Source organism: Haemaphysalis longicornis, unplaced genomic scaffold, assembly GCF_048455015.1.
Source record: "Haemaphysalis longicornis isolate Haplotype H1 unplaced genomic scaffold, Haemaphysalis longicornis Haplotype H1 scaffold_1, whole genome shotgun sequence".
Classification (NCBI taxonomy): Eukaryota; Metazoa; Arthropoda; class Arachnida; order Ixodida; family Ixodidae; genus Haemaphysalis; species Haemaphysalis longicornis.
In genome coordinates this window covers 314,085,829-314,112,015 of record NW_027526203.1, presented here as the reverse complement: position 1 = coordinate 314,112,015, position 26,187 = coordinate 314,085,829, and the positions used below count along the sequence as shown (strand labels likewise).

At 44.9% G+C, this 26,187-nt stretch overlaps 2 protein-coding genes across 3 annotated transcripts; one reads left to right on the top strand and one right to left on the bottom strand.

Annotated features, from left to right (window-relative positions):
* Window positions 1-180: 180 nt before the first annotated feature.
* Window positions 181-16,407, top strand: LOC144150446 (endothelial differentiation-related factor 1 homolog). 2 transcript variants are annotated; one of them, XM_077682154.1, is made up of 5 exons: window positions 181-404; window positions 491-542; window positions 868-1,028; window positions 4,164-4,257; window positions 15,618-15,966. In XM_077682154.1, the coding sequence occupies exons 1-5, from the start codon at window positions 327-329 to the stop codon at window positions 15,752-15,754; spliced, it is 522 nt and encodes a 173-aa protein (XP_077538280.1). In that variant the 5' UTR covers window positions 181-326; the 3' UTR covers window positions 15,755-15,966. The 2 variants fall into 2 exon arrangements, with proteins under 2 accessions (XP_077538280.1, XP_077538279.1); XM_077682153.1 differs by lacking the exon at window positions 15,618-15,966 and adding an exon at window positions 16,006-16,407 and having other exon boundaries at window positions 193-404.
* Window positions 16,408-20,535: 4,128 nt separating this feature from the next.
* Window positions 20,536-25,569, bottom strand: Prosbeta6 (proteasome beta6 subunit). The gene is made up of 6 exons (XM_077682152.1): window positions 25,328-25,569; window positions 25,146-25,253; window positions 24,899-24,980; window positions 24,694-24,823; window positions 20,885-20,991; window positions 20,536-20,786 (listed from the first exon to the last, which is right to left on the bottom strand). The coding sequence occupies exons 1-6, from the start codon at window positions 25,411-25,413 to the stop codon at window positions 20,601-20,603; spliced, it is 699 nt and encodes a 232-aa protein (XP_077538278.1). The 5' UTR covers window positions 25,414-25,569; the 3' UTR covers window positions 20,536-20,600.
* Window positions 25,570-26,187: the final 618 nt, after the last annotated feature.

Genomic DNA, 26,187 nt, shown 5'->3' with positions numbered 1-26,187 from the left:
TTCAGCAGATCAGTAATTTTTTAACGTTACACAAATAATACTTTTTTAATAACATTCAAATATTTTTTTGCTTCTAATGCTTTAATAATATAAATCTAAAAGCTTAATTGTTTCTTTTTATTAGCTTTTGTTGACGAGAGTGTGCGAAGGCGCCTGCGCCAGCCTGCGCCTGCGCGGCTGTTTTGTGCATTTTTGTTGTTGGCACGCACCACGCACTAGCTGCGCGTTCGGCACGTTCGCAGGCGTTCGTGTGGTGTTCTTTCCGAGGGGATCAAGACTATTTTCTGCGCCTTCTCCCAAATTTTGCGTTATTTGGAACGTTCATCATGTCTGAGACGGATTGGGACACGGTCACCTATCTGCGCAAGAAGCCTATGAAAGCCAGTCAGCTGCGCTCTCAACAGGTCAGTTTCTGACGCTCTTGCGTGGGCTTTAGGAGACTGGGAAGCGCCTTTTTACGAAGCGTAACACGTCTCATTTTCATCAACAGGTAATCAACGCAGCTCAAAGGCAGGGAGTGCCGATCGAAACTACTAAAAAATGTGAGTTCAAAAAGTCTCCTTGCTCGCACGACTCTGATGTTATTGTGCGCAATCTGCGTATTTAGAACGTCTTTAAAATGGGCCCTGATGTTGGCTCGCAAAGGGAAATCCCAGTACGCACTTTGCATTACTGGAACGTCTGGCATGGTGCAATGCGATGCACTGACAATCGTCCACGTCACCGTCTTGTTCCGTCTTGTGTCATTCGCGCAGTTGCTTTACTGGTGTTATACGAACAAACCCGATTCTGCATCTTTCTGATGTAATGTGACGTTCTGGCAACAAAAATAAGCTAATTATCTTTTCGTTGTTTTGTTTGGTTTAGTTAACGCTGCCACGAATAAGAAGACTGTAACAAGCTTAAATACCGCCAAGCTCGACAGGGAGACTGAGGAGCTGCATCATGATCGCGTCGGCCTGGACGTGGGACGGCTCATCCAACAGGGCAGGCAGGCCAAGAGCATGACGCAAAAGGAACTGGCCACCGTAAGTGGTGTTTTCGGCGAGGACAGCCTCGGAAAGAAAAAAATACTGCGCCGTGTGTCGCGCTGTCGTGTAAAAGGCCTTTCATTTCGTTTGCTTGGCGAAAGGAGAAAAAAAAAACTGACATCGTGGAACGTTTCTTTCATTCAGTCTTTCTTTTTTTTTTTTTGTCACAGGCCATTGGCTCGCGTGCGTAACCAGGTGTAAATGCAAAATGTTGAATTTTCAAGCTACGTAGGTCGTAGGATGGGAAACCAGTTTGTCGCTGTGAGCAGGTGGCAGTTTGTGGGGGCAAAATGCGTCCCTCAAATTTTTGCAGTTGCCATCATGTAGCAATGTAGTTTAGCATTGCACAAATGATAATTCGTGCCTGCTGCATTTGTTTACCAGGAGCACGGACGCTGTCCAACATACTGCAAGTGATGTCACATGAAGCAACATCACAAGAAACGCCATTTTTGATAAAGCTGGGCCGCGTGGCGGAGTTTGTTTCTTCCTCTTTTTTCTTTCATGCTTAAAGGAGCCATGAAGACAAAATACAAGTTTGTGGTATTCGAAAGATTTCGTGTTTATAGTGCCCCCAGCGCTTGTCCGAATGCAAACGATGCCTTATTCACTGAGAAATCTTTATTTAAGCCAAAATTTTGATTTTCCCACTAAATCGTGCGTTTTCGTAGTCAGCAATGACATCACCGGAACCGACCGCTCTGCTGCTGATTGGAAGCCTCGTTTACCGTTGTGAACCTAGATGGCGCCACCATACCGTGGCAAGCCGTTTTCTTCCTTTGGTTTGTTTTTGACCGTATTTAAACCTGGCTTGTTTTTGTTCAGGGAGAAAATAATCATTTCGTGAAACATAGTGCTCGCTCGACATATGCTGCTGCTGATGATGATGATGCTGATGTGGCCGCTACCCTTTGTATCGGGTGATGCCAGAGAAATCTGGTTCGGGCCAAAAACTCCTTAACAGTGTCACTGCCCTGTCCTATTTACGTATGATCTCGCCACCAGTGTTCTAGTCGCTGTTCGGTAACTTCGACCGCTTCTTTTTGGCCGCTAGGTGCGTTCCCCCTACGCAGCCAGAGTGCCATCGCAAGTGCCTCGGACGACCCCATTGCCGCAGTAGGGAGGGCCGGCGGGTGTAGGTGTGGGCATTCCACCACTACGTGAAGGAGAGTTTCCTCCGTGTCCTTGCACCTTGTGCACCGAGAGTGTCCAGGTCCAGGGAAAACTTCGCCCTCATCACTCTAGTCCTCAACACCCCGCTCCTCGCTTTGCCCAGCAGCCCACTCCCTCTTGAGTTGTCATAGATCTCCTCCCTGGAGATGCAGTCCTTCCCTTCGCAGTACACTCGCAGAGATGGCCGGGCCTGAGCGTCGCCGCGCACCTTCAGTCTCCAGTTCGGCTTGAGTGCCTCTGTCAGGCGCACCTGCGGGACGTCGTAGCGCTGTGCCAGTTTTCCTGTTCGGGTCATCCATTTGGTGTTTGTGCAGCAAAGGTGTCCATATTTGTACACCTCCCTGGCCCACCTGCCGTCAGGCATCGCACTGAGGCGCCGTTCAAATGCTAGTTTGGCTGTGGCCTCTCTCGCCTCAAACGACGACCAGCCCATGTCGCCCTGCACGGCTTCGTTAGTGGTGTAAGCATGAACGCCCAGTGCCACCCTGCCCGCTTCTCTCTGCCTGACCTCCAGTGCCCTCCTAGTCGCCGCCGACATACACAGTACGGCATTGCCGAAGGCCAACATGGGCACTGCTACCAGCTTCCAGAGCGCCCGGACAACCTCGTACCTGCTGAAAGCCCATAGTGACCTTGATGTTAGGTATGCTCGCTTAGTCACTGCTTTCTTCCGCAGTCATGCCTCGTATTCCTCGAGATAGTTCCTTTGGTCGGCGATTTCTATCCCCAGATATTTGTAAACATGGCACCATTCCACGTCACTGCCCTGCAGCCGCAGTGGTTTCCGCGTTTCCTCTTCATTCACTACTTCCGTCGTTGCCCCTCCTGACATAACTGCCGACTTCTTCGTATTAAACCTCAGGCCCAGTCTGGTCGCCTCTTCCGCACACACATCGAGGAGGGCCTGAAGCTCTGCTGTCGAATTTGCCAATCCCAAAGCCCCGCAGTCCTGTGCAGCTAAACCAAGCATAGTGCGCGCAGTACCAACAGCAGTACGCCTTGGTACTTCTGTGTTTACGTGTGCTTTCGTAACTTCCGCTGTTTGTCCCACCATTCTTACGGCTTTAAAAAGAATGTGCCCTAAATTTAAGCACAAATAGCTCGTTCGGCAAGCTTATAAGCTCTGCCTAATTTGCGTTTGCTTTTGCCGGCCTCCGCCAATCGCAGAGCTGGCTGGTATGACATCATAGGTTCTGTTGCGGGAAATGAGCGAGTGGGTCGCATGGCCATTCCCTTTTTTCCTAATTATGTAGCTTATTTGACGAAGTTTACGTTAAAAGTGGTGTCAGTATGATTCTAACAAGGCAATCTTTTGAATGAACCAAACTTGTGTTTTCTCTTCATGGCTCCTTTAAAGGAAATTATTTATTAATGAGAATATTAGAAGCCCTCAGAATTATGTCTTGAGTAATAACTCGACATTGAAAAAATACTATAGTTGCACTTTAATTAATCGCTCACAACTTATCTAAGTCGGTGTACTCGAATGCACAGACTCCAGAGCGGGGATAGTCACAATGAAGACAGATGTTGTTGGGTGAGTTTAGGTTCATGGTTGTAGAAAACTTAGCACAGCTGCAACCTGGGATGTTGACCGAACAGGTCTTGCACTTAGGTTGACAGGGATTTGTTATGTACTAGCAAACTTGTTTCTGTACGAGCTTAGTGTACTATCTGTGAAGGCCTTGCGGAAAGCAGCCCTAAAACATACTAAATTTTGTTGCACATTGGCAACTTTTTTTGCTACTTTAACCGAATTAGCTCTCATGGGTCTTCCGGAAGACCAACAGGATTTATAAATACAAAAAATAAATCATTCTTTTTAAATTGTTAACTCATCCATTTGAAATTGACTGCGTTAGCTTTGCATGCATTGCAGAGTTGTTGGATTTTACAAATTGCGTAGAAGAGATCATGTCATGAGCTGCCCTGCTCAGCCTGCAAGTTTGTTGCTTTCAGAAAATTAACGAGAAGCCACAAGTGATCAACGACTATGAAGCTGGTCGTGCTATACCAAACCAGCAGGTCCTGGCCAAGATCGAGAAAATAATTGGTAAGGGTCTAACCTGTGTGTGTGTCTACTTTCATGCAACCCTTTGAGTGTGTCAGCAGAGAAACAAATCTAGAAAAACACTGTGCTTAAATTTTAAGCAGTGTGCAGTGCGGGAAATGCCAGAGGTGTGCATTTTGCCCGTCTGTATTGCGTAGACTCTGGAAGCTGCGTGACTGGTTAGCGAACTTGTTGTGCAGTTTAAGGTTTAAGCTTCGAAAATTGAAGGGAAATAAGTCGGCCTTTTTCCAGGATGCGGTCGCTGTCTGAAGAGCTCATGCATGTAAAAAAAAGCATGTAAGCATTGTGTCGCATTGTTATGCCTAGCACTGTTATGTTCGTTTTTATATATATACAGCGTTTACCCCAATAGCAACTGTGCATCGAATTGAAGTTATTGCTCATCTGTGTGGCTGTGGCAAAATCACGATTTGGTGTGCTTTGTGCAGCTGGTGTCCAGGCTTTTCCTACTCTGCGTAAGGGTGGCAGTGGTTTTTTCTCAGCAAGAAATGATATGGTGCCACATATTTGTTGGCATGAATTTTCTGCGTGTTACTTCTGGCTTTCAACTGGATCTGAGAAAAATGGTTTATACTGGGGTGACCACCCATTCTGCATTGTGAGTTTCTATCCACGTCCCGCAAGAGATTGAAAAAAAAAAAGTGTAATGTCTTGATTTCCTAACATAAAATTTACTCCATCTTAACTAAGGATTCCATATCCTGAACACCGTCACGAATTCGGGCATCCAACATATTTAAGTACCAGAAATGAATTGAGACATGTGAATAATTATAGCCTATGATATGTGTACAAAACTCGTGAAAGACCAGGAACCACAGATCCTGTTGTTGGCTGCTTAAAATGGAGTGCAGGAAAAAAAAGTACCTATCACACAGGAATACATCGAAAATTTTCACCAAAGAAAGTTTGTGCCCTCTTCAATTAGTTTAAAATAGACGAGTTTGTAAGAAAATCCCCATCATTGCCTGTTGCCCATTGTTGGTCCAGTGCATGGGAGCATGTAATGAATTTTTCGAAATGAAAAACTTGCATTTCTCAAAAGATACCCATGTGTGACCAAAGTGCTGATTCAAGAGGATGGTAAGTTGGTGTGAACTCGTTTTTTATTAGGTTGCGCAACTTAGATGAGGGCAAGCGCTCGTCATCCTCTCCCATTGCCGTCGTCTGAGTTGTGCTGAATCAGAAACTAATTGGCTGAATGTTTTGTTTCCTTTGAATAAAGACGTACTGACCAAGCTTGTACAGGTGCAGTTGATCTAGGCTAAGTCCATGGTTTTCGAAAATGCCTCAAGGGGATCAATTTTACACAAAAGAGGCGTTGTTTTTTTGAAGCGACGCGGTAGCGCTATGCAAATGCCCGTGTTCTCGGGTTGGGGCCCCGCTTTGAGGGGCGGAGTAAGGACGCAAAACCAGCGAGGGGAGCACTCCCACAAGGGCGCAAAGCGACACGCGCCTACCCCCGTCGTTTTGCGTGTCGCTTTGCGCCCTTGTGGTAGTGCTCCCCTCGCATGTTTTGCGTCCTTACTCCGCCCCTCAAAGCGGGGCCCCTTTTTTGTAGAATTGATCCAATGCTGTCATCAATGTAAGCTTTCCATCGTTTCATTGCTTTCTTCTGCATTATGAACAATTTTTGTACATTAGCGCACTTGGTTTTCCTAGATTACGGTAGGCTATAGATGTGGTTTTATCATGGCATGCTATATTTTTAACCTATACCTGTTCGGAATTTGGTTTTGTAGTTTCCGTGTTGCACCAATCACTTTCAACAAGCATGATTTCAAATTATTTACATGCTTAATCCAAGACAAATGGTCTTTATAATACAGAAAAAATTTTACCGTGACCATTTGGTGTATGATTATATTGCAAAAGGTTAGAGCCCTTTCCTTGTTTAAAAGGGTACATCTATTTCTGAAAATGCAACATTTAGTTGCAGCTCGTTTCCAAATAACTAAATGTGACTACTGCAAAATATGGACCCGGAATGAAGAAGGGAGTCTGAAGTGCAAAGAATGCTTATGACTGACTCTGAGGTGTGTGAGAGCTTGGTTAGCGGAATTTAGAGCCAGTCGCTGCATATTTAATTGCATGGGCTCTGCCAATGCTGTGCATGGTGGTCATTGCCGCCTCGACGTTTAAAAGGAGACATGCAGTTCTTGGAGCTGAACATCCGTTGGTTCTCATGCCCATTGAAGAGCCACGCTGCATCATTACTCAAATCTAGGCTGGCCTCAATTTGAACTGATCTTTGAAATTCGGAAGGCCAAAAAATAAAAAAAAAAACCTTGAATGTAAGCCAACTAAAATAGGTGAAGATGACAACAAACTAAAATGACCTTTGTTTGCAACACACCTACTCAGTTTCACTCATCGTCATTTCCAGCTTCATTGTCACCCCTATAGTGTGCGTAGTACAGTATTCATTCCTGTCAAGTGCATTTGCATTGCTGCACTTTTTGATCAAGCTGGCAATCAAGCCCTCAGGGGTGTCATCCCAGGTTTGTCTCTAGACCCCCTCCAACGCAAACGTTTGTTTCATCAATGCCAAGTTGCTGCTTTGCCTGTAGAGCTAACTTCCAGGCAGAGCTAACTGCGTGTTACTTTTTATGTTTGGATGAGGGCTTGGCGTGTTTTAATATAAATCGTCGAATCTGAGCTGACCCGTGACTTTTGTATCCCACTTTTTGAAAAAGGTGTTGGGTTAATTTGAGTAAATACAGTATGCATCTGGTCAATTCACACAGTTTTATAGTGATTAAATTACTGTATCAAGAAAAACTGTCTGGCATTGTTTAAAATAATTATGGATTGTGGTAGCATGATGGATTCAGTATGTCTATTCCATAGAAATTACTCTCTGTGTTGTAGCTCTGTTCCATTTGTCCTTGGCTAGAAAGGGTGTCATTTGAGCTGCCCGCCTAAGCACAGAGTCCATTCATTGAAAGCAAAGACCTAGAGGTGTCACTATGGTGCCTGGAGCGGGAACTGCACAAGCAGATGCCATGGAGTTTTTATTGTGAAAGCATGAAGCGGCTCATTGAGCAAAGCAGGCATCCCTGAAACACGACACCTAAATTACTATTCGCTGCAATTGGTCATATGGCTCCATAGCCCCTGCCTCAAACTGGTGGCGTCTGGTTTGACGGTAGGTCTAATGTTACACTCTGAGGTTTAACATTGACAACTGGTGCCCACAGCTTCACATGCAGTAAGCTTCACATGCTTGGCTGGTCATTAGGCTCAACATTAGGTCTAAATAAATATTAGTGTCTATTTGGCAATTGGACACCACTACATCATAAGAAGGGCATCGGTGTCCTTGTAGTGTTTTACAGTGACATTGCTTCATATGGAGGGCGGAAACAGTTTTGCTGGCATAGTATCCTCACATGCTGAACTGCAGGTAATTCCAGCACGACAATAGCGTGCTGGTTCCTCAAGCACAGGCAGCTGTCACCATGCTTGAATTACAGGTAGCTGTAGTAGTGTTTTAACGAACGTGTCCACTTAAAACAGCATATGCTGGTGGGCCTCACTCTTGCAACTTACTGGCATTTGCAACAGCTGACACAGGCCCAAAATAATTTGCGGCGTAACACTGTTATGGCGACATAACCATCTCTGGAGAATTGCCAACACTTCAAGGCAACTCACAGGCTTCGTAGGTCAACACAGCAGTCAACGCAATGAGTTGCCCACACAAGCAATGCAACAGGTCTCCCCAAGGTATTGAGAAGGTTTGAATAGCTTGCTGCAATTCTCTACATTTTTTTTTTATCCTGTTCAGTTCAAATCACAATAAATGCATCCAGGGCACAAATGATTTAAAAGCAGCACAGTGCATCTCAGTAACAAGAAGGGGTGTTATTTCTACGGGGGACCCTGTGAGACAGTTTTGTGGCTGGCTTTCCCCACCACAGAGATGAAACTACTGCCACTGAATATGCTTCCCCAGCATGCACTTGCAGTGCATCTGCGTTGGGCGTAACTAGTAATAATTTGGGGGGGATGATGGGGGGGCAGGGAGGGGAATGATTGGTTAGTTTTCCACTCCAGGACAACAATATAACTGTTATGGAAAATAAGATGAGCCCCCCAGGAAGTGTTCATAAGAAAATGTGAGAAAATGCTGTGGGCTTGTGTAAATGGGGAGCAGAGTCAGCGAAATGTGAAAGCACTTGACTGAAATTCAACCATTTGTCGCCCCATGAGCCTTCCGGCCATTTTATTGTGAGCAATGCTCAAAGCGAGGGCACGCACTATCACACGTGCTCACATTAAAGTCCTACTATAAGTTAACGCGCAAGCACCTGAAGCACGCTACAAACACAGGCAGGCATGAAACAGCCACTGCGGGTGGAATGAATGGTTGGCCTTGGCAGCACATGAAGCCGTCCCCACCCCGCCGTGCATTGCAGTGTGTCGCAAGAGCCTGAAAATGCCTTGAAAGTCCCCACTCCCACCCCTTTCTTGCCCATGCCAGGTATGATGCTATGTTTGGTCGGTACTCGTGTTCATTTTCTGATGGCATGCATATGCACACCTGAGTGTGACGTCGCTGCCCCAAATGCTGTCTGAAATGTAAGCCCGTGCATGATATGGCAACATGTATGACGAATCAAAGTGATGCCAAACAAGTGTCACTGAGACGAGATCGGGCTGAACAGAGGCCCTAAGTGAAAAAATGCATGCAAATAAAAATTAAGCAAAGTACTGTGTGTACAATTGCCAAGAACTATATCACGGAGCATGAATGTGGTGCCCCAAGAATCGGTGCAGAGCGAAAGAGGCACACACTGAGTAGGCAACCATGAATCAGGTGCACCACAATGACATCATGCACATCTTGGCTCAAGCAGCAGTGCAGTGATTACCTGCCATGGTTATGTTGAGTGATTTTGAATGCATGGTATTCTAAATGCCTATAACCACCTATAAAACTGAACACGCAATTTTCTGTATGCACAAGATGTCTTTTTTGTATAATTTTCATAAGGGCAGCATAACTAATGTGTAGAGTCGGGTGGCTACAAATAGCTGAAATCCCGACTTACTAGCTGCAGTTGTCAAGGGCACCCCCAAGATTCACAAAGCTTGCGGCATCATGTGGACATTGATACGGGTCCGACTCACTGACAGGGACGAGCACAGGCACCCAAGGGCCGAGTCAACCAAAAGGGCTTTGTTAGCTGCAGAATATAAATTTACAAAGCAAGTGTTTACAAAGCTCCCAGGGGGGTTTGCTAGACACATGTGGTAGCCTTTGAGGTTGGCGTACCAAAAAGCGTGGTCTCGGCGGCCAATCTCTGGACAATTCTTACAATTGGCCCAGTGTGGACCATTTAGCAGAAAGCTTGAACAAACTGTTTATGTGGTGCTCCCAAGCCAACCTGCTATGGGAAAATGGGTGCTGGGGCGACTAACCCTTACAATGTACAGTCGACTCGGTAATTCTAAGTCACTCAATACTCAATTGGAATTTTTGGTTGATTTGAAATCGTGCTTGTCCCGGCAATTTTACACTCAATCCAGTGGCAGAAATTGCTCGATAATTGGAAGCTAAAACCAATTATATCAGTTAATTGTAAGTTGTTTCGAATAAAAAGCATCGAGGTGGCAGTCGTTTCTTGATAAAATTCCAAATTTTGAAGCGTGAAAACAGCGCCGTGTTCTCTACTGATGTCAGTGCTATCGCTACTGAAGCAGCACACGGTTGATAAAGCGGCAGGCCAGTTGAGGTTTGCGCCAGTGTATGCATCTCTCTCTTTTGAGGTCCTCAGCCTTGTTTTGTTACACACAGCGTCGTGTCAGCCGTGTGTGCGGTGCATGCTTCTATTTAGTATGGCGACCGTGCTGTACTCGACTTAACAGCGAAAGGGGGGGGATTGTGCACAATATCAAGAAGGGAGACATGTTGCAGTTTGATAACAATGCTGTTCTTGTACTTTTGGTTTAACTGGAAGTTTGGCTAATTTGAAGTGTTTTGTAATCCCCGTGGCCTTGCTATTAACTGGCGTCGACTATTAACTGACATCCCCATGTGCAAATGCAGCATGGGGATGCACACAAGTGTTTGGGTTTCCACCTCGCACTGTCCAGGGGTGTACGCGTGGACACGGTTGTCTTGTGGACGGGTTGTAGACCCAGGTACCTCCACAGGTCCTTGCACAGGCCTCGGATCGAGCTCATTGCTCATAAAATGCCAGCCAAACCAGGGCATGCTCATGCCTTTCTTATTTGGAACCTGCACCATCTTAACCTTTCTAGCCCACCGGAATCTTCACGTAGAGAAGGCAGCATGTTGGCGTTTGTTGCAATGAAAAAGCATTTCTGCCAACAAAATTACAACCTGGGGTCAGCTCGCAGAGAATAAAACTTATTGACAAGACCTATTACACTGTTGTGCTCTGCCAGCACAGATCTATGAGAACTGGTAAAGCCTGTTAATTTTTCTTGCCCTTTGCGTGCACTTGTTTGCTCCACAACTGGCCAGTTTTGGCAGACATACTGTCGTGGAGTCCCTTGTTGATTCTGTCGGTGCCATTGCCGATCAGGACCTGTTGCCGAATACTGTCTGTATTTGCAAGACCTTGAATTACATTATTTTTTATCTGAACTACCTAACGAGCTGTTCATGTTCCAGCAGATTCTCTTCAGTGTCTCTATAAAGGGACCATAATGACAACAGGCAACTCCACTGCATTTGGAAATTATCCTTGTTGGAATAACAGTTGCGACAATTTTAATGCAAACCTCAGCCAGATAAACTGCATAGTGGGAAAAACAGAAGAAAGCACGGCAACTCGCACACTACATCCTCGCACTCAACGTGGCTCGCACTGCATATCATTTGTGCGATTTGGCATGTGATTGGCTGATGCCGACACAAGCTACCTCAAGTAGAAATGGTTTTGTGGTCGTGAAGCTCACCTTCGTTGTTTCAAATTGAAAATGTTATTTTGCAGTGATGAGGTAGTTAGCAAATGGCTACACCCCAAAAATGTAGGGGAAATCTCCACAAGTGGGAGGAGAGTGCTACAAGTAGCAAGGACGCTGCGCCATCTCTAAGTAGCCCTCGCACCAGTGCAGTGAGGTTGAAGGAATTTAGGCATTGAAGGAATCTATTTTCAGAACACACCCAGGGCTCAGGTGAGCACGGGTCCAATTCTAGTTTGTTTCATCACACAAAGCCAAACAAAATTCATGACTGTGCCATTAACTGGCACGGGGTTATTGCATGGCGAAATGTCCTGCTAAGTTTTATTAGGTTTTATCAACGATTTCAAACTAGTTTCTTTACATGTATTTCACAAATTACGCTGACTGCCTATTTTTGACTGCCCCTTCCCCCCAGTACACCACAGTGCACCTGCCATGTATCAAGTTTCAGTAAGCATGCACCGCTACTATATACACTAATTCTTACAGATGACAGCAACTTTCCAATCTTTTGAATAAAGCAGAGCTGTATGCTGTCTTCGCGATCCCTTTAAGGCTATGCTTACTTTCTGCAGTATATTGATAATGTGAGCATACTCACTCACTTGCATTTTTTTTTTATTATTATTAAAACTGATACTGACACGATCATAGCAAGAGTGTGCTTGGTCTCGTCTTGGCTGACATCTGAGCACAGTATGTGCTTGGATCAAGGAAAGAGAATCTAGCCATCGAGGAATGTTCACAAGGAGAATGGTGCAATATCTGTGGAATTCGATAATGCATTTGTTCCTAATTCTAAATTTTGTAAACTTCTAACTGATGCATTTACAAGTGTGCCATTCAAGTTGTTGCAGACAGACTGGTCACCAGTGTCTTGCAAACACTGGTGACAAACCAGAAACAATGTTAATAAAGGTTAAACAACCAGGCCAGTTATTAAAGGGACACTGAAGTGGTCTGTGAATACAAATATATTAGGCTTCTGCAGTAAAGTAGTACAGTGAATACAATTATACTAGGCTTCTGCAAATACAGATTCTTGCTTTTGAAGCAACTACAAAGCAAATAATCTGTAAATTCCAATTTGCTGGGGTAAGCTTCAGTAACTAGCTCATAAGGAAAATAGCTAATTTAAAAGCCGTTATGTAAAATTTTTCTGTGGCATAAAACAAGCATAAAGAAGCTGACCTGCTGTGTTTAGCTTTATTGCATATATTTTGTGTGGAGCCATGTTTCATCTTACGTGATGGCCTCCCAGTAGTAGTGAAATCGGATTAGAACTGTTCATACAAATAGGATCAAAATTCCCTTAATCGTGAGCAAAAAAAAGGCAAATTGCACATCCATGAACGTTCATGCAAGTTCCAGTCAATGTGGAGCAACCCAAGGCATGAAAGATTAGCCTGATTAATAAAACCTCGCAGGCATGCATTAGGTCTCTTTTTTTTTTTTTTTTGTTACTTGCTTGGAGCAGCTCCAAGCAGCCCAAAACTGCTCCCGCCATAGACGTTCTATGGGCAAATAAAATATGGAGCTGCTTTGAGCAGGCAAAAAAAGAGACTAACTTATGGCATGGTGCCATCATTCCCGTTTTGTAATCCTCTGCTCGTGAGTCCCTGCCTTATTAGTGTTGGAATTTCATTTTAACGAAGGAATTTCATTTTAATGCATCCACTGCGAATGTACCCGCACATTTTAAATTTAGTCTTGGGATCCCCTAGGGGCATGTCATGCCTGTTATGAATCACTAATGTTATCGCAATTGTGCAACAGTGCTGTTGTTGGGAGTTCCAGATAATAAATGTGTGCAGTGATAAATGTCGTCTTGCCAATAAAGCTTTATCTGGGTGTCGGTAGTATGAAGCTAGAAGAAGAGTTCATTATTCCTGATGTCCTATATGTTTAACTCTGTGAAACTTGCCAGTCTTGCTGCTTTTTCCGCACTGATTTCAAATATGCCATCATTTTTTCAGTCAGTCAATTAGATCTCAAGATAATTAGAGATAATTAGTCAACTTGAGCATGAGCATGTTATCAGGATGGAAAGCCAGCCCATTTGTGGCGGCTGTCGTAGGTGATCAAAATGTGGTACATCCAGTGCCTGACTAGCTCTAACTCGTTGCAAAAAGTGTACTTTGGAAGTATTTTTGTTTCCAGCGAGGCATAATTTCACGAAGCAGAGTTCCTTGAAACAACCGGATTTGCATACTTTGAGAATATCTGAATGTTTTTAATGTTCACACATTTCTCAAATACACCACTCGTAGCAGCAGTTAAGGCAGAAAAGGCCAAAAGTATGAAAACCAGTATTGGCAGCAGTTGTTTAAATACACTAACTTGAGCTTAGCAAGCACTGCTGAACAGACAGCCTCGCTACCTTCTGCAGCAGGCTTTGCTTCAGTTTCAATTATAAGATGCCTTACCTTGGTGAACGAACATAGTCGAAAGATTTATGGAAGCTGACACGATTACAGCCATTTGTTCTGTGTGACAAATAGCAGAAATTGGATTTATTAGTGGTAGTGGCAAGGCAGCAAATCTGGCAGTTGGCTTACTGTTCATACATTCTATGTTCAAGCAGCAGCAGCTCATGACATGATCAGCATGTGGGAAGCGCTTGTTCTTGCCATTTGTGGTGCGCAGTTTTATGTGATGAAGAAAAAAAAAGGGAAGGAAAAACGGAGTCCACCAGTTGTAGTCAAGTAATGACTAAGGGGGCCAATGGAGAGAAAATACAAACTTGGTTCACTAAAATGACGTCTTTGTCCCACTAACAATGGTACCAATTTTATCGCAAACTCCAACATATAATCTAAATATTAAGGTAAACAGACGAAGCAGTGGCAGCACACCAGCCGTTTTTTTGGTGGGTCTTAATGATGACACAGAACCTTTTTTGTACATTGGAAGCCACCGACCAAAGCCTCCACCAAGAAACATGACTGCGCTCTTGTTGCGTTTGATCATATCACCTGAATGCTAACGGGGAGTTAACACACGGATAGCTGTATCTTTATTGCTACCTCTATTGCGTCACTCCTGGAATTGGAAATGTTGTAATATTTTTTGAATTTCCGCAGTTAAAATAATGGAGCTGAGTGGGTTATCAAAGGTTAGATCTTTTAAATTAAACAAGGCTGTGTTTTGCCTTCACAGCCCCTTTAAAAGATCTTGGAAAGCTACAACCTTTCAGCAAAAACAAGTTACTCGGCCTATATTGCCCCACAGTGCAAGATTCCCTAAAAATGCGGACATCTGCCAACATGTTCTAAACGCCATTGTTTTCTCTTTTCACTGCAATGTGGCTAATGCCCAAGCCTACCACTTGATAGGAACTCAGGGGTAGTCAAATTATGGAGAGTACTGTGAAAAGGCACTTTTTTGAGGTTAAGCTACTTGCCTTTTGGGTGCAGGGAAACATGTAAAAAAATATTGGTACGATTGCGGTTCGGGTTCGGGAGAATTCATTTCGTTCTGGTTCAGTTCCGGTTTGACAAAATCAGTCTGAACCGGTTCGGAAGCTGAACCAGGTTGGTGAGTTAATTATTGCCAAAGTGCGAAAAAGTTTGTAGTTTGAAGTGACCACAAATACTAAATACAATTGGTGCATTTAAAAGTTTGCTTTTTTCAGATGAAAGTTGAGCAATTACACCGACAATAGTTAGCAATTTGGCCAGATATTAGGGAAATGAGGTGAATGAGTAGTGATGATTGAGTAGTGACGAATGAGTAGTGACGAATGAGTAGTAGTGAGGTGAATGAGTAGTAGATATTAGGGAAACGAGTAGTGACGATTTATGAGCTACTTTCCCACTCAACCCTTATGTGGTCCTTGGAACTACTTATAGCAACCACCAAGGGTCAGGCTGTCCGTGGAAATAAATTCTCCTGCTTTCTTTTGTTGTTGTTGTTTTTTTTTGTTTTTTTTTTGAAATCGCAATCCTCCCTCTGGAATCACCCATCACCGGGGGGTAGGGGGGGGGGGGGGGTGCTAGCTGAGAACGACAACAGCTAGCCCCCCCCCCCCCCTTTAGTACTCTGTTGTTTTATGGCCCTGGCAGATGCAGCAGCTTTTTAAAGGCTATTGAGGAAGTGTGCTGTTACAAGCGATCATGTTGAGCATCAGTAATTCCTGCAATTAAAATCATATTCCTGCTGTGATTATGCCAAACCTGTCCCTCGAACTGGCATTCTGTTAATTAGTTGAATTCCAACTGGAAATTTCAGCAAAAATGAGTAGGGTCGTGCGTGTTGGTGACAGCACCTTGTAGCATCTTTGATAAGCTCACCAATGCTTTAGGGGTCACGCATTTATGAAATTGTTGCAACCCGAAAGGTGTAATGGCACAGTGGTAGCTTCATGACTTACAGTTGCGAGTGCAATACTCTGCTTACAGAGCTTCCAACAGAGCTAAAGCTAGAAGTTGTGGAATTCACTGGCAATTCACTGGCCACCGGTCTTAGCCACCACATCGGACAAGGAGTGTGGGCTCCATGGGATGCCCACAAAGTGGTCCGGCAGATGGTACGCTGACGGGCTGAAGGGCATTCGGTGCTCAGGGCAAGTGGGCCATCAGATTCTTTAATCACCTCTAAGTAATTTTTCTTTTCTGGCAAAATATTGTGTTGGAGTCCTGTGTTCAATTTCTATGAGCTTGCCGTTTTTTTGTTTTTATTTCTTTAATGGTTTTTAGCAAAATGCGCTACTGTGGTGTAACAACACACCCCTTGTTGCACAGTTCTTCCCTGTAATTCGTTTTCTCTCGCATCACACTTGTGTTGCAGGAATGAAGCTGCGTGGCAAGGAAAAAGGAATGCCAATGGGCACCGAGAAGAAAAAGTAGCTGCCACTGGGCAAAAAGCAGCGTGCAAAATTTTGCCAGGACAATTGAGTGGTGGGAGAGGGGGAAGGGGCATTTTCTTTTTTGGATGTGTGTGTGTCGGCATCTTCACTCCTGTTCATAGCCTCCTAGAAGTTTGTGTCACACGGCTCAGCTTGTCCCCCAGGGCGGGACCAGTGGAAATCCAGCCCAGAAGTGCAAGAACTGTCTAGTTTTGCCAAGCTGCACCCGCACACACATTCGTGTAGTCCCTGCTCCATTGGACGTGGCATTGGTGGTGTCTTCAGCGTGTGGTGACCAGTGTGTGTGTGTGTGTACCTACAGTAAAGTGTTTGTTTCAATGCTTGCCCCATTTCTTTACTGGCCTCAGTTGGAAATTTCCTTTGTGTATGGTATTGTGGTAAAAAGGAATTTATAAATTGATCTGTGCTGGGCACCAGTTCGTATGGCCTGATGCATCAGCAATGGTTGCATGCTGCCCGCTCTTCCCCTCACTTCCAGGTAGTATTTACCCTCACTACTGCCTTCAGTTAGGACACCCGACAGAATTGGTAGTGCCATGCAGTGGCACAGCCCTATCAATTTGACAAATATGCATATAGACAGGTTGAGAAAGGCTTGTTAGTTTTAAGGTCGTTAATATGAGCAGGAAAGCTGTGTTGGCCTTCAGTTGTAGTTGAAGGGGTGTAGAATACGAATGCATTTGAGGGTGACCCAATTCTACAACCCCAAGTGAGATCGTAGACTGTCATCAGTTCATATCATTCAGGCTAGCTTAACACTTGGACAGGAGAACTTAGAAAAAGCTTGAATCTAACTTCGGGCAGTTAAAAAAAAAAAATGAAAGCATTACTAGCCCAGAAAACTGGATATCACCATTCAACCTGTCCCTTCAGAATACAAGCTCTTCAAAATATAAATCCCCTTCGGAGCGAAACGTCGCTCCAATTCAGCATCGAACCTGGGTCCTGTTGGTTGTGAAGCTGATGCCCCACCAGCTATGCCACGCCACCAGCCAGTTGGTTTCAACGAGCAAAACGTTGGACGTGATGTCTGTGCAGCACATGTTGCTACAGACGCTGCCACCGTGCCTTGTGCAATATGATGCCCGCTTGCAGATGTAGTATGGAAAGTGGATTGGAATCGTCTGAAATGGCCAGAGATTCATTGGACCCACGCCCAGATAGGAGGAGATTGACTGAAAAGGGGCAATGTGCGCATACACCCGCAAGCATATGGCACATGCCCATGCGATGTTGCTCGCAAGCATGTACTTATCAATGTAACCAACCAGTCAAACAATGAGCTAGCAATATCTAACTTGGTGCAAGAAACAGCTTTCTCGAGACATACCATGAGACATACCATGGTTGCTGCAGCTGAACCACCTGTAATTTTTGGATTTCTAATGACAACAGTGTTCATGATTTCAATGCCCAATCCTATTCGATGACACATCACTGGCCCTTGCGAGGAAAGGAATTAGATATGCGCTCTGCCAGAGGGACTTTGGCACACTGTCCTGCTCCAATCTCTCCCAGTTGCCAACAAGGATCGGACTGCTCATGCGAGCGAAGAGCATGTTTCACTGATGCCAATGAGCAATGGCATGTGTTGTTGCAGGCTTGAAAGGAAAGAAGTCCGGAGGGGGGGGTCATTCATTGTGGAGGTCATCTTGGTGAGGTATCTCCTTGGATGTTTTGTCGACCACGGCTAAATTGCTTGAACTAGACCACGTTTCGCGGCGTAAATGATAATGTCAAAGACGGTGTCGTGTGAGCGTGTAGTTAGATTAAGGCAAGTTGTGTCGTAGTAACGAGGAGTGAAGCGAGAAAATTTGGGGCAATGCCAGACGAGTTGGTGAGATTGGCTGTGATGCTGTGGTGGCAGCAGGAACATAGGGGAGCATTCTGTGGGGGATACCAATTTCGAATGGTCTCTGGCACATTACAGGGGTTTGTAAGGAACTTGTTCAGAAAGATTTCTTTTGCTTGGGTTAGGGTGGGGATGGAGGCGAGGTGGCCAGGAAAAGTGAAAGCCTTGAAGCGTAGTTGTTTTAGTTGCTTGTATTTAATGGGGTCTTACTGCGGGAGCAAGAGGGGGGTACTCATCAGTGCAGTTGGGCCAGGGGTCATCCAGGGAGGGCGGTGCCAGGGGGCCATAGGAGGCTGTTGTGAGAAGGGCTTCTTCAGGGGTGGAAGTGGGCTGGAGCCTTTGGGAGCAGCTCAGGGAGCAGGAATAATGCTGTTTTGGAGCAGCTTTGTAATAGTAAAAGGGTAGTTTTGGAGCAGCTTTGAAGCACCAAATGCGAATTTCGGAGCAGTTTAAGCCTGTTTGGGAGCAGATTCTAGAGCCAAAGGTCTAGAGCCATTTAGAACCATGCAGTTTTTCATTTCTGGTATGCACACAAAAAAATCCAAATGGTTCTTACTCAACTTTCGATCAATTCCGAAGCCCACTTTTTCAACAAGTTAGAAAAATATACATTCCCAGAATTAAAGCATCACAGCTGACAGAGCAATCGCCAAAAAACGAAATAAGCGATGCTTTAAACAGCTACTCCTAACTAGACTTCAGACAAGTGAAAAATAACACCATTACAGCCATGAGAAACAACCAAGAGAAGACCAGAGCTAGGCGAAATGGTGTCTAGCACCTAAGGAAGTTTACCTTCATTCTGCACCTAACGAAAAAAAAAAAAAAAAAAAACATGAGAGAGAAGAAATTGAGAGGAAAAGAAAATGAGGAAACTAGAGATAATCTGAACTAAACCTGAATGGACTCCAGAGAAAGCAAAAATAATTGAAGTTCACGAAACAAAGAAAAAGATGTCCTAGCGTATAATTTCGCACTATTGACACGTAATGTACATGCTTCTAACTAAGCAAAATTCTGTGCAAATGCGTCATAACGAACGTACCAGTGTTTATCAACGTGTTTTTTTAAGCATAAACAGCGGGCTTCCCGGAGGAAGAATGGAAAGAGGATGCGCCTTCCCCCCCCCCCCCCCCCGCAAGAAACACGCAGCATTGGGCACGGCTCACCTACAGAACTGATTACTTGCAGATAGCTGCTGGCTTAACGAATCCCCCCTCTCGTTGGTGCCAGGGCATCGCCTGTTATCTCATCCTGATGGACAGGCCACGGTGGCAATTAGCCTTTGGAATGGCAGGCGCATTCTTGATAAGATAAAATGGCAAGAGTGCGACTGAACAATAAAAATTGCATTAATTTTTGCTTTTTACATTAAGCGGAAAGATTTCAATGACAGCTGGTGCTGATGCATGCATCACGGCGCAGCGTGGTGTGCGGTGAAGTTGAATTTCGGGCCAAAGTTCGCGCATCACTCGCACCCCCAGGGCACTCTTCAAGTCCTGTGAAACCGCACCGCCATTTGGTGACTGGGAATCGTGACGAGTAACTCCAAGCTCCGCATATCCTTTAGGGATTTCACCAGAGTGCGTTACGTCGTGAATGACAGCTGAATGAGTGCCTACTGCTCCGCGCTCAATGCCATTGGCATTGAACTGAACTGATATCACCTCAGTTGCCTCGCATCTTGTAGCATCGCTTTGGGGCCGTTTCGGAGCAATTCTGCCTTTTGGAGCAGTGTGGGGCAATTAAATGGAGCAGCACATCCACCCCTGCTTCTTGTGCAGTCCCGTGAGCTGCTTGGTTCCCAGGCGTGACTGGTTTACGACAGGGGGTCCAGTCAATGCGGACCTGACAGCCTGATGTGAGAAGTGTGAAGATTTGATCACCCAGGCAAAGTTGATCAAGCTTTGCCCTCAATAGGCAGAGCGTGACGATGCCGGCAAAGTGTTCTGCAGAAGTTCTGCTGCCTGGGAGCAGGTGCAGAAAATATATGCACAATTCCTAAATGCAGTAATTGGCAATCTCATTTCAAGCTGGTTGTGCTAATCATCTCAGATTTTGCCACTGGCGGTTACATATATACACGCTAGTGGCAAGTAGGTACTGCAGGAGCTTGCGTTCTCCAACCAACATGCATGCATCCTTTGCCTGCACCCGTATGCAAGGCCAAACATTTCGCCGAACTGAAACAATACCTACCACCTGGCCCGAGATTATCGTATATTGTTTGCTAGCTGAGGCTTCTCTCTTAAAAAGCACACAGCGAGCAACATAAGTTCCCATGTATTTAGGTACTTTACATTAACATGTCCCTACTGCCTCGTCGTTTGTTTCAGAAAAACCAAACCTGCGCTTCACCCGTCAAAATCTATGATAACACAAACTGTACTGGGGGAAGTTGTATGGGGCAGCGATGTCCGTTTTCGTGCTCTTACCACTTTCTGCATTAATTATCAGCACCTGCTGTTGCTGTTGCAAGTGATGCATTTGTATTTCCCATATACGGGCATAAGCCAATGCTTTTACACTTTAGCAACAGTCGCTAGCCTGGAAGAAGTATTTGTATTTTTCAAGAGACCATTCAAGAACAGGCAACAGACAAGTGCAAACACTGTCTTTATCCAGTCACACATGCAAACAGTGACAAACGAGGTGCAAACTAGCTTAATCTCGGCGAAGGGCAAGCTTCTCCTCCTTGATGCCGTTGCTGTCAATGATGTGAATTACAACAGCATCCCCAGTGTAGATGTCTCTCTCAGCAGCCGAGATAAAGCCATCCTTGATGATGCTGACGGCCCGCTCCCGAGATGGTGGCACCGGCTTCACATTCTCCATGTTCTTGAAACCGATCTGTCAAGCAAAAAATTCCAGTTTTAAATGGAGTGCAGTCAAGCGCCTGCTCCAGCTGTTCCTGCAGCACCAGGAGTGCACCGCACTGCGACACTTGCCTGGTTGTCCAAGAGTGGCTGAAGCAGGGCACTGGAAGAGCCTCCCGCCCTGTACTGCACCCGTTCACAGTGGCCAACAGGGTCGTAGCAATAGATGCACCCTTTTCCTGCAATGCCAAGCAGTACAGCAGTTGGACTACAGGCAACAGTGAAAAAACCATGCCGCAGGTACAACAGCTCCTCTCTGCCTATCCCTTGGAAATGGCCTAATGCCTGCAGACTATATTCTTTAACAAAGGTGCTTGCCAGCAGTGCCCAAATTACCACTCCTTCAAAGCTTGCCCGTTTATCCCTACCAAATGCCTTCATTATAAAGGCAAAAGTCAAAAAGTTCAGGTTAGAATTTCACTTGCCAAGCTATGCACGGGGCTGAGAGGAGCACCGCAGTGGAGGGCTATGAACTGAATGAGATCACTGCACTGAAATCTCACACACGAGCATCCCCCACATCGAAAAACTGACCACGGCAGCACAAAGTGAAAAAGGAAGGAACACGTTTCATACTAAAAACCAAAGTACGAATAATATTTTGCAATAAACTGCAAAGCAATCAGCTACATGCATACTTGCAACTGCAGCAGATGCAAAAATGTGGGTGATTAGGCTGCAGGATTATTTAAAACTTCTTGAGCAGGAAAAATGCAGTGTTGTAGCAGCACATCCCACTGCTGGGTGCAGCCCGCCCTGCAATTTTACCACGTCAAATTGGACACGAAAGAAAACTTTTCATGAAACATGAACTTTCCAAAAACACCTTGCCTCCCTCTTCCACACCTATAAAAACACTGGAACCACACAGACAAACAACTAAAGAAAACAAACTTTCAAGCACCGTTTGAAGCGAAGTTTGAAACACCATTATAATGTTGCCAGTGTTCTGGACCGCAATAAAAAAAAACAGCTGCTGCAGATTGACCAGTGACCTTATGCTCAGCAGCAGCATGCCTTAGGCACTGAACCACTGTGACAGGTGAGAACAGAACAGTAGCTTTTAACAATGAACGCAGAAGCAGAGCAAACACGGTCACAAGCACCAGGTAGGTGCCGACTAATCAAAGTATCTGCAACTTGTCTCTCATGCACTGTGGATGCACCCCCACTTGTGACAATTTCTCAGGAACTTTCATTTGTAGTCTACTACATGGGATCATAAAACAAACATGTCAACACAACACTTTGCATCAAGCCCAATTATCGGTCACTGGGCAATGGGTATTACGCCCAAATATTGGCCTGCTCACAGCGAGTGACAGAACTGTTAGTGGTGACAGAACTGTTAGTGGCTTCAAGATAAAACAACCCTGGTGTCGTCACACTTTTGCATTTGCACTTTATGTAGATTACACTGCTGACGTTCACTGGTCCAAAACGAAATGACAACAGATGAGAACACACAACACGGCTCGTTTGTTGTCGTTTCTTTTTAAATTCAGTACGGAGTACTAACTCACCCAAATCTCTTAAGGGACACTGGTCTTAAGGACCGAAAATTTGCCAAAAGATCACTTCTGTGCATTAATTTTATTTGCAGTCTACAGGTCCTAAATGCACCTACAAAATATTATAGCTGTATCATAAGTATTCACAAAGCTGTCGCCCTTTGAAGTCGCCTAAACTTTGTGCCCTGTTTTCTCGGAAACAATTTTTTTCCCACAAGGTCAGTTGTCGGGTGCAATATCTTGGGATGTACTGGTTCGATTTGTATCATTTTTGCTGCATTCAAAAGCTTATGAACTGAACAGTGCAATAAAACCACAAAAGTATAGGATTTCTTTTTGCTGGCACAAAATTTTATGCAGTTAGTTTTACAAAAAAATTGGTAATTGATGACCTAACCTTTATGAAGTTTACGTTTGCAGAAACAATGCTAAAATTAATGTTGTGGTATAGTTGCACTCCCTGGTCCTTTTAGAGGACTAACGGATAAAAGCATTTCGAGTATTGCATAGGTAGATAATGAAAAAAATTGGCCGAAACTGAATGGGATAACATGTTTCACAACTCTAAACTTACACCCCATAGACAAAAACTGACTGCATATTTGTGCTCAGGATGTTAACATACACTCAATGTATAAATCTCAAGCACATAGGTTAAAAATTAACAAAAATGACCTCAAGACCAGTTTCCCCCTTAAAATAAACACTGCCATGCAAGTACTGAGAAATGAAGTGCTCAGATTTCCAAAAACAAAAACAATCAGCCCAGCTTCGTTGCAGGGACTAGGAAACGATTATTTCTGCATTACCTTTTGCGGCACCAGTGTGAACAGAAGGCTCTGTAGTTATCAGTCCCAACTAACTGCGGACCAAGAGGATACTCTAGCTGGATTATCCTCTTGGATACACATACAGGCTAGCCTGTATGTGTATTGAAACTCTAGCACAAACAAATCCCCAATGTGGACACAAGTTACCTATAGTTTCTGATTTAAAGAGACTCAGTGACTTCTTTCAGGGAATACATGTTGCATGATGCAATGTAGCAGGACATGAAGCTTTGCAATGTAGCAGGACATGAAGCTTGACTAAACTGGAGCAACAATTCCTCCTGTCGAAAACAGTGCCACAAAATGCCAGCAAATCAGCTAGCAGTGCTAGACAAAGTAGTACATGTATTCCAACACCCCACCAAATGCTGCTCTGCTCAGGTGTATTCATCAGGCTGCTGATGCTTTAGATGTGCACAAAAGGCAAATGCTCAGATTGGCCACTTCGAGAGACATTGCAAGGTGAAAAAATGAGCATGTCGATATAGTTGCCCTTTTGGATAGTGATAAGGAAGACCGTAGGACACATGCTCATAGGCTGGAAGTGGCAACCGTGGCTAGGCAATAAGGACAATCGCTGAAGGCACGCAACTACAGGTCAATTGTGAAGAGTATTTCTAAACAATTACCTTACGAAATTGCGAAATGTTACAATATTGACATGACTAATCTTTTCGTATCAAATTTGTTGTACCTGCTGTCTGAACAGTGTTCTTTGCAAGTGTGAGGCATGCTGGGCCTGTGTTACTGACATACTGATATCACTCCCAGTCATGGTTCAAAAGGCCAACAGAGATCGGTGCCAGCAGGCCAGATGAAAGCTGCTCCACCTGGTTGCTGCCTAAAATTGGGAGGCCATCAGTGCGGGCCACCAGATCAGACAGTATACTTCAGGCTTTACTAGCACATCCACGATTTTATTTAGATGAGAAAGGGAGGTGTAGCCCCTTCATCTATGATATGCAGCGTCTTGCAGGCGCAAGGTGTTAAGCAGGGGAGTACTGACCAGGCAATGGTCTAATTAGTGTGCATCATGGCGGCGACGGGCGCAGTCATAGTTGAGCTTACCCAACCAACCGAACCACTTCCACTCACTGACTAGGCTGAGTCATAATGACTCTGGCTAGTCAGTGAGCGGAAACGGTTTGTCCGGTTGGGCAAAATCAAGACAGACTAATCCGTTTTCAGTTGTTAAACGACACCAGCGAGGATTGCTGTACTGGATGGGAGCAGTCTGTCTTAATTTTTACCCAACCGGCCAAACCGCTTCCGCACACTGACTAGCCAGAATCATTATTAATAATTACGGTGACTCTGGCGAGTCAGCGGGCGGAAGCGGTTCGGCCGGTTGTGTAAAATCAACTATGACTGCTCCCTTTGCCGCCATGATGCGACACTAATTAGACCGTTGCCTACTGACCCTTCGATATCCTTTTCTTCCTCTAAAACTGACGGGTTCCGAGGGGAAGAAAGTACTGCCGTATTTCGAGCATAATTTGTGCCCGGGAGCGGACACTCAGGGCATTGGCAAACACCTTACCGTCTTCATCAAGGCCAGCCAGAATGTTGGAGATGTAGTAGGGGAAGAACCTCTTGTTGTACAGCATCGTGACCACGAGCTGGGCCACTGCAGGCGTGCTCATATGCTTCTGGTGCTCATGCAGATACATCTGCAAAAATGCCTCTGGTTAGCTCCACCATAACCAACACACGGTGCACATACGACTGAGTGTGGAGTGTTCTACCTTCATTCGGGCTTCCAGAAACCGTGTGAATGTAAGAATATCGCACCAGCAACCCGTGGAACCGAGGACACATTGGTTGGACCTGGGACCAGCAGATGGCAAATTGGAAGTAGTTACACAACAGTTTATACCGCCGACACATGGCCAATTTAAATGACCATTCAGGCGATCGTCGATGGAAGTTTCAGCGTCGGACGACTACTGAAAACCTCAACGACGACCGGCTCAGTGGTCATGCGTTGCTTACAGTTTGAACAGCTTCGACTGCTCCCTTGTGTGGATATGAAATCCACTGCTCAGGCGGCTGTCAGACGCTATGACGGCGAAATCTTCTCCAGCAACAGCCACAATGCTCCTGCGAAAGCCAAGAAAGTAATACACAGTGTTAAAACGGTCAAAAGCAAACAAGAGAGCTCAGGAGAATCATACCCTCCGTTGTCAGCGTAGGGATTGAAGTACGCTTGCTTAGGCCCTCCATAGTAAGAAAGTACAGGCTGCTCCGCCAAGATGTCCATGCTAAACGGTTAAATGCTGCTAGAATATACAACAAAGCAAAGCTTCAATCGCAGTCACGGCCCGGTGTCACAAGCACGCAATGCGCTTACAGCGTTCGCAAATATGGACCACGGTGAGTTGACTTTTTCTACACCGCGTTTGAGCCTCTGCTTTAAAGACACAGCAACGTAGTTATATTCGAGTCGCAACAAAAGTAATATTTTTAAATTAAACTACAAAAAATATGACCGGAAAAATTAGCAGTAATTATTTACGTTTATGTAGCGTGGGGTATTTCATTGCCTGCGGTGCACCCTTTGGGCAAGACAAAAAAAAGCAGCAATATAATTTTTGTTGTTGTAACGCGTTTATTAGAAAACAAACGCCAGAGAAAAGAAAAAGAAATGTAACACAATCACGGGTTATATTTTTTCTAGTCTAGTTTTTGCATTGCTTGCTAATATAGCCACATCCATCTCCATCCAAGTGCCAGGCGAGTGGCGCCAAAATTCAATTTCTATTTTTTTATGTGGCGGCGCGAGAAAGCCGGTCGCGAGAGTACTAGCTCGCTACAAAACGCGTGTTTGTGCACTGAAAATGTTACAGTCACACTTTGAAAAGAGCGAGAGAATACAATAATTCATTTGTTTACTCACCGTGCATACGGAACGTTGTTTTACTGGTTTAAAATTGCGGCGCGCGCGCGCTCCCATGGCCTGTCTGTACGTCTTGAACAGTAAGCGAACGTGTAGTAGAGTGAACTAGAATCGTGTAGCATCGGTGTCGTTTTGTGC

Bases quoted from the DNA above. Each gene is read 5' to 3' on its own strand.
- LOC144150446 (XM_077682154.1), top strand. From the start codon at position 327: ATGTCTGAGACGGATTGGGACACGGTCACCTATCTGCGCAAGAAGCCT. The intron at 543-867 runs GTGAGTTCAAAA...TGTTTGGTTTAG, and splicing joins GATCGAAACTACTAAAAAAT to TTAACGCTGCCACGAATAAG. The intron at 1,029-4,163 runs GTAAGTGGTGTT...TGTTGCTTTCAG, and splicing joins CGCAAAAGGAACTGGCCACC to AAAATTAACGAGAAGCCACA.
- Prosbeta6 (XM_077682152.1), bottom strand. From the start codon at position 25,413: ATGGACATCTTGGCGGAGCAGCCTGTACTTTCTTACTATGGAGGGCCT. The intron at 25,254-25,327 runs GTATGATTCTCC...TGGCTTTCGCAG, and splicing joins CCCTACGCTGACAACGGAGG to GAGCATTGTGGCTGTTGCTG. The intron at 20,787-20,884 runs GCAAGTGTCGCA...TTTGCTTGACAG, and splicing joins AGCCACTCTTGGACAACCAG to ATCGGTTTCAAGAACATGGA.